The following is a 7,694-nucleotide window of genomic DNA, read 5'->3' as shown; positions in this document are numbered from 1 at the left end:
AAAGACGAACGTCTGCAACCAGTACTTGTGGCTGAGGCAGATTGAGGATCCAACATGTGGGTGCAAAGCCTTCCCTTGTTGGACAACGGGTGACGTGAGGAAGGACGTAGGCATTTGGTTCTCTTTATGCCTTCCATACCTAACTGCTCAAATCGCAATTAATGTGGGATACAGCATGCACAAAGATACACTGACGAACCGGCCTTGAATATAATATTTCAATCCACTACCACGTCAATAATTCAAGTGCAAAGGGGTAACATCTTATCGCTACGATATTTAGTGATGTTGCGTGTTCAATTAGTTCGTGACTCCATCAACTTTTTGTTAATGTTCTTTTCGACCCTTTCACAAGCTCTCCATTATATTTTAGCAGGAAAAGAAGCTATCGCAATTAGTCAAGTGTGAGCAGTTGGGGTGCAATAGAGAGGGCACAAAGTATATACTGACTCCATGTGCCGCATCTTTGAATTTTTCCCCCCTAGATTATGACTAACGCCTCGTAGCAAGAGATCCAGACATTACTGATCTCGAAGAACTCGTGTGACGAATCGTCAACTTCCACTCGCCACAGCACTTAAACAATATCACGAGCGGCTCCCACCACTCAATCCAATCTTTGACTCTTGGACGGGAAGCCTTTTGGCCGCATCTCCTCCGGATTTAAGCAAATCACAACCGTACAAATCATGTAGGTCCCGCTACAGCTCATACCCCCTCGTCTGTACTCCCACTTCCCACCCTATAAATAGGGCGCCCCAGTTCGCAGTTGAGCCACGCACTCACTTGGGTAGTCTTCCTTCAGATTTCTCTGGTGATCCGCTAGCTTTGAGCGATGAAAATGGCTTCCTCCAGGGTTTTCCTCCTGTGCGGCCTGCTTCTGGCCGTTGTCGTTCTCATGGCCGCGCAGGTCTCGGCTCGTGACCTTGCTGAGGAGACTCAGTCACGTGAGTGCTCTCGACAATGAAGTCTTCCCTCAATTTACTTATCTAGTTCTCTTCAGTTTGATGGGAAACATGGAATCGCATTCTCACGTTTGACGTGTGTATATGTTTCCGTGTGATTGTCCGTTGTGCGAGCACTCGTGTTTGTTAAAGGCCGACAGAGCGAATTGCAAATTTGATTATGAGGGTTCTGCCAACGTCTTGTGAGCTTCCGTTGTTCACGGTAGATTAATTAATTTATGAATCCTGAGAAAGGTATGCTGTAGAATATCAAGATGTGATGTACATCATAAAGAGGTCAACGAAATGGTAGCAGTTTCAATAGTTGCATCTTAACTTAGTACTTTACGTATTCGCACACAGTAAGCTAGATTACATGTTATCTGTTAGTGGAGACGGATATGATCACATACTCTGCGTTTATATTTCAGAGGAGAGCGTGAAGGAGGCTAACTACGGCCAAGGATATGGACCTGGCTACGGCCATGGCAAGGGTCACGGCGAACATGGCCAAGGTGGAAAGGGGTATGAAGGTGGCGAGCACGGCCACGGCGGCCACGGCGGTCACGGCGGCCACGGTGGTCACGGCGGTGGCGGCGGTCATGGTGGTCACCCTCCAGAAGAAACCGAAGATGTCAAGAACTAGATAATGGACTCAGTTGGGTCCATCATCCTGCTGGGAATGTAGGAGAATGTATGCCATGTAACTCGTAGAAGCTTAAAAGCTTCTGCAATAATGGTTGAATAAAATGGTTTCTCCACTGTCGTGAGCAGCTTTGTTGTGTTTCAGATGGTTCTTTTGGTGATTTCAAGGACGAGTCGTCTCAAATGTCCACTGATGTTTGCATGTGAATGAATAAAACCCACTTTAATTGGCAACAAATTCTATCCCTTAGCTCCGTATAGCAAGTGCTATTTCTCGAGTTTCCCATCTTTTTCTTATTGGAGACGTCGGATTCAGCTCCGGGTATGAGAACGTATATTAGACATGAGGACTCCCAAAGTAAGTGCAAGTTATGCAAGCACGCATGGTTATGTTTTAATTCAATAAATACTAGCGGGTACGGTATTGTGCTCCTAGAATGATTATGCACCTGTTTCAACTTTGGACATGGTGACTGCGGAGGAACGTCTACTCAGGTTTCCATTATTTTATGAATAACCAACTGGAAAATCAACAACCGGAACGTGTGAAAGTATTTCACGTCACCGTTGCATCAAGCATCATTCATCCGGATTTGCAAATAGCCCATGTTTTTCCCCAACCCTGGTTTCAGGGAAATTCCTTCAACTGAACTTCTGAATGGTGCTCTCGTTTATTTTTTTTTATGTGGTGATAATATTTATAATATCATGACTTGTAAGGTGCGATACACTAGTCAAAGGTATGAATGAAGAAACTTTCCTTCGATCAACGATGCAAGAAAATATGGCTCTTTGCAGATTGCCTGTCGCAAATTTTTTAATTCAAAAGTAAATGTCCCATGTAGTGGGCTTTTGCAACAATATAGAACCCGAAAAGGACATTACGGTGCAAAAGTCTTCTTGTCTACTCAGTCTATCACGTGTGTCTCTAATCGAAATGAAACCCGGTGCGGAAATGCATTTCTACTCAACCTATATCCTTTTGTCATTATCTCTCATTGCGTACTCTTTCTTTCTTTTCTTTTTTCTGAGAAAGTAAAAGTAGGATGTGAGAAATAGCAAGGCAAGGATTGTACAGCTAATGTTGATATTAAGCCAATATTTTTTTTGGGACAAAAAACACTCGCTTTTGAATGTAAAATCTTCAAATTGTTGATATCTGCGTGTTGCTTTCAACGTAATTAATTTTAGATTGCCATTTTGCAAGGTCTTTACCTTATCCTCTAATAATAAAGGAACTTAATTTTGACTGAGTCAAGTCGTATAACTTTCTCCACAGACTCCAAGGTGCTTTACTTGTATAGTTGTATGTATATGTTTCGTGTGATACCAATCAAAGCATGAAAAGAATTGCTCCAATCACTGCGGATGAAGTGACAAAAACGTAAAAGCGATGAGACCATCTTAAAACAATGAACTGTTGCGTAAGATAAGAGAATTCCTTACGCCCGTTGCTGCCGTGCTTTGCCTCTGCCTGTCGCCAATGCTGCTCTGACTCTTGCTCGCCGCAACTACCTGACGTAGGCAGATTTGAGCCGAGCTCGTCTCCGCTCGCGACCCACTGCCTCTGCTCGCGCCAGAATTCGCGACACCCTTGCTGCTGGGTCCTCCTTTGCTCCACTGCCGCTGCAACCAGACGGTAGAAGCCATCGTGCCTGCTGCGATTCCGTCCTCAGGCTGTCCGATCGTAGCTGTTGGTAGGGGTGTGCAAAATACCCAGGAACTCCGGACCGCCCGAAACCAGATCGGAACCACTCGGAACCGGTGGTTCTTGAGGGAACCGGTCCGGTTCCCGGTTCCAATTTATGGGAACCGGTGGGTATCGGTCCAGTTCCCAATTCCATGGGCGGATCCGTCCACCCGCCCACCCGGACCGAACCGATTAATATTTAATATTAAAAAAATATACTAAAACAAACCCTAGCAATATCGGACCATTTTCCCTCTTTTCCCCTCTTTTCTTCTTTTCCCTCACGCGGGCTGGCCCAATCCATTTTTCATCTTTTCTGCGGTCTGGCCCTCTCCTCTTCTTCTTCCTTCTTCCTTCCTTGTGCTGGACAGTGGACACCACGTTCGGTGAAGACTAAAGGCACGTAGGACGACCTAGGGCAGAGAGAGAGGAGGGTAGATCGACGACGGAGGGGACGCCTCATAGGAGCCATCAATGCTGCCGAATGGAGTAGCGCGAGATCTGGTGAGAAACCCGGACGGAGGGGATGTCTTGGCGGACGCCTTCGATGTTGAGCAGGCCTATGCAGAGAAGACGGGCTGAGACACCGGTTCGGCCAAGAGGGAGGCTGGTCGGCGTGCCCAGGATCGGTAGTGGAAATGCCCTTGTCGACCTGACCCTTCAGCCTATAAATAGGGCCTCATGGAGCTCGATGAAGGGGGGTCAAGTAGAGATGATGTGAGAGAGAGAGAGAGAGAGAGAGAGAGAGAGAGAGAGAGAGAGAGATCTGTGAGACGTTAAAAAGAGAGGGGGAGATCGAGTGAGATCTGAGAGCTGCGAGTAAGGGTAGAGTGTGAGGGAGAGAGTCGCCGTTAACCACCACACTTGAACCGTAGCCGACGACCCACCTCGACTTCTCTTTCGCGACAAAATCACGGTAGATTTCGTCCCCCTTTGTTCTCGACTTTTCCGATATGGGGTCGGTTTCCCAAGGATCTTGGCTTGGAGTTGCGCGAGGCGAACGGACGTAGCCCGATCTATCGAGCTTGTCCGCTGCCTTACGTCAAAACCCTAGTGACTCGCGACGCCACACCACGCCGACCACCGCGCTAGCAACCACGAGCACCCTTTGTCCGCTCGCCCGTCACCGCGACGCCATAGCTCACCTTCGCATCTAGATCGGCTCCATGGATCCACCCGGGAGTGGACCGGACCGGTGGTCCGGTTCCTAGGTGGATCCATGCAACAAATGAGCGGATCCCGGTTCCAATTTTTCGGAATCGGTCCTTAACGGGCGATTCCCGGTTCTAGGTCGGGAACCGCCCGCTTGGACCATGCACACCCCTAGCCGCTGGTCACTAGGTTTCCAATTCGACTCACGACGCCACCGCGCTGTCTCCGCCTTTGCTCCGACGACCCGATGCCAGTAGTCACGACGCCTGTCGTCGTTGCCCCGAAGACCAGCAATCAACGTCCTTGCTCGCGCTAGAAGCCCCGACACCCATGCTGTTGGGTCTTCCTTTGCTCCACCGCCGCTGCAACCAGACGCCAGAAGCCATCGTTGCTGCCGTGATTCCATCCTTAGGCCGTCCGATCGTAGCTCCGGTCACTAGGGCTCTGTTTGTTTGTGTTTTTTTTTTTTTTTTGTTTTTGAACATTTTTTATGTTTTTTTGTTCTCGGGAACAAAAAGGAACAAACGCGTTTGGGTGCGTTTGTTCCTTTTTGTTCTTTTTGTTCCAGGAACAAAAAGAAACAAATAAGAAACAACAAATTTGTGTTTCTTATTTCGAAACACATTTGAGGAACACTTTTCTATTTTCTTCTTCTTTTTCTTCTTATTTTCTTCTTCTTTTTTCTTTCGCCGGTCGCCGGCCTCGGCCATGGCCGGCGACCGGCCGATGAGGGCCGGCGGCCTCGCCTTGGTTGGGCGAGCTCTCGCCGGGGTCGGCGAGCCTCGCCATGGTCGGGCGAGGCCGCCGGCCCTCGTCGGCCGATCACCACCATGGGCGAGGCCGGCGACCGGCCAAAAGAAGAAAAAGAAAAAAGGAAAAAAAAAAAGAAAAAAAGGAAAAAAAGAAAAAATAGAAAAAATAAAAGAAATAAAAAAATTATACAAATTTACCAAACGTGTTTTGTTTATTTTTATTCCGGAACAAGTTTACCAAACGCGTTTTTTTGTTCAAAAATTGTTCCCGGAACAGAAACACTTTTTTCTATTTTGTTCCTGGAACAATTTTTAAACGAAACGGAAACAAACGTACCCTAGGTTTCCAATTCTTACCTACGACGCCGCTACTGCTGTCTTCGCCTCTGCTCTGACGACCCAACGCCAGCAGTTGCGATGCCTGACGTCGTTGCCCCAAAGACTAGTGACCGACGTCCCTGCTTAGCGCCGGACGCTGCTCGCTCGGTGAAATTGGATTTCTGGAACTTCACTCCAAGGGTACGATCTCGGGGTAATACCATCAAATGCTATGAATTTCATTTCCTGCTCCAGTGGAGGGAGTGAGTGATTGATTCCTAATTTCTAAGACCAGATTGCTTAATGATTATAGTCCCTCTGGTGTCAATTTCATTGTTTGGAGTTCAAATTCTGGATAAGCAAGTTGTTGGTAGCAAATTTTGAGTTGCCGTTTGTATTTTGTAGCATCATTTTGCTGGAAATTGATGGAGTTCTAATGTACCATATCATTATGCTGACAATTTCAAATTGATGGAGTTCTGATAGCATCATTATGCCAATGGCGGCATCTTGTGGGTTTAGATTTGAATGCTTCATCCCCCCATTAGAAATTTTCAGTTCATTTTCCTTCTGTAACCTGCTCAAGTAAAGCTGGTACTTCTACATAAAGCAAAGTTGTCATTGCCTTCACAATTTAATGGAACAAGAAAAGAAATGCAAGCTGTGGTCTATGACTACTTGCTTAATGAAACTGCTATGATCAATTCTTTGTTTTGGGGAAGCCGGTGTTTTTGAATTTTGGCAATCTAGATGCTTAACTTCTTTGTTTTGGGTGGCTTTTCTGGATTGCTGGTCCTTAATTGCAGAGGTAATATAAGAGAATGATAACAATGTGCCACATAATGGATATATGCATGATCAAATTGGACTCCTTTTAGCTTGTGTCATTTACGCACGAGTTATCATCTATGAAAATACACAGATTATTATCATCTAGCAAAAGCTAATTGTCTACAATACTTAAGAGCGTTTTTTTGAGGGGAAAGTTGTGTATTGATTTGGTTTTTAGCAATTGCCTACATATTCTATAACTCAATTCACATTCTGTTTTGAAATGTCTAATTATATTCTATTATTGTTGTGTAGTGCGAAATTAATATATCAAGATAACACGTCAATAGAGGTGGAGGGATGTGAGGAGATGACTCCGATTATGAAATAGGAGTTTTCTGGCGATGAAATTGAAGAAGATGCACTCTCTACCTCGAGTGCCACAAATAAGGTACCCAGTTCTTATCTTCCTCATAATAAGAAATATATATTCGAATGCTGGAATCATTATTCGAGAATTAGTGATAAGGATGGAAAAATATATCAAGTGAAGTGCATTCATTGTGGGTTCATGCTTAAGTACCATGTTGCTAATGGTACTTTTGCAATGAGGAAGCACTTGACCACATATAAGAGGTTTCCCCGTAATGTAGATAAGATGCAGAAATTCTTTGCACCACGTAATGTCAACATGGCTGGCAAGGCAGGAGGAGATTCTAGTACTGGTAGCTTCTTATTGATATGGTCATTTAATCAAGAACGTTGTAGGCACATGCTTACTTGGTTCATCATCCTTGATGAGCAAACTTTTTTCTTTGGTTGAGCGTGTTGGATTTCATGAATATGTTACTGAGTTACAACCTCTCTTCAAATATGTATTACGTTTCACAGTAGCAAAGGATTGCATGAAGTTGTTTTTATGTAAAATAACTTCTTTGAAGAATTATTTTGGAAAGATTAATTCTAGGATCGCACTCACGACTAATACATGGAGTTTCAATCAAAATCTGAATTATTTGTGTTTCACTGCACATTTTATTGATGAAAATTGGAAGTTGCATAAAAGAATCATCAACTTTGTGGTGATGCATAGTCATAGGGGTAAGGAGATTGGGAAAATGGTGGAGAAATGCATTGAGGAGTGAGAAATAGAAAAAAAAAGATATCCACAATTACCGTGGATAATGCTAGCTTCAATGATGTTGCAATTAGCTATTTGAGGGAAATTTTTTCAAAACAAAGATCGTTGATATTAGATGATAGTATTTTGCACATGAGGTGTACAACTCATATATTAAATTTGATCGTGAGAGATGGATTGACTACGGTACTTGACTCTATTGCACGTATCCGAAATGTGGTTAGGTATGTAAGGAGTTCTCCCACGAGAGCCTAATGATTTCAATCTTGCATTGAGAGAGA

The 7,694-nt window shown here is 44.7% G+C and overlaps 1 protein-coding gene across 1 annotated transcript; it reads left to right on the top strand.

Moving 5' to 3' along the window:
• Positions 1–764: 764 nt before the first annotated feature.
• Positions 765–1,827, top strand: LOC104448174 (cold and drought-regulated protein CORA). The gene is made up of 2 exons (XM_010061965.3): positions 765–947; positions 1,376–1,827. The coding sequence occupies exons 1-2, from the start codon at positions 836–838 to the stop codon at positions 1,588–1,590; spliced, it is 327 nt and encodes a 108-aa protein (XP_010060267.2). The 5' UTR covers positions 765–835; the 3' UTR covers positions 1,591–1,827.
• Positions 1,828–7,694: the final 5,867 nt, after the last annotated feature.

This window comes from Eucalyptus grandis, chromosome 6 (assembly GCF_016545825.1).
Source record: "Eucalyptus grandis isolate ANBG69807.140 chromosome 6, ASM1654582v1, whole genome shotgun sequence".
In the NCBI taxonomy this organism is placed as follows: Eukaryota; Viridiplantae; Streptophyta; class Magnoliopsida; order Myrtales; family Myrtaceae; genus Eucalyptus; species Eucalyptus grandis.
This window is presented reverse-complemented; position numbering and strand designations above follow the sequence as displayed.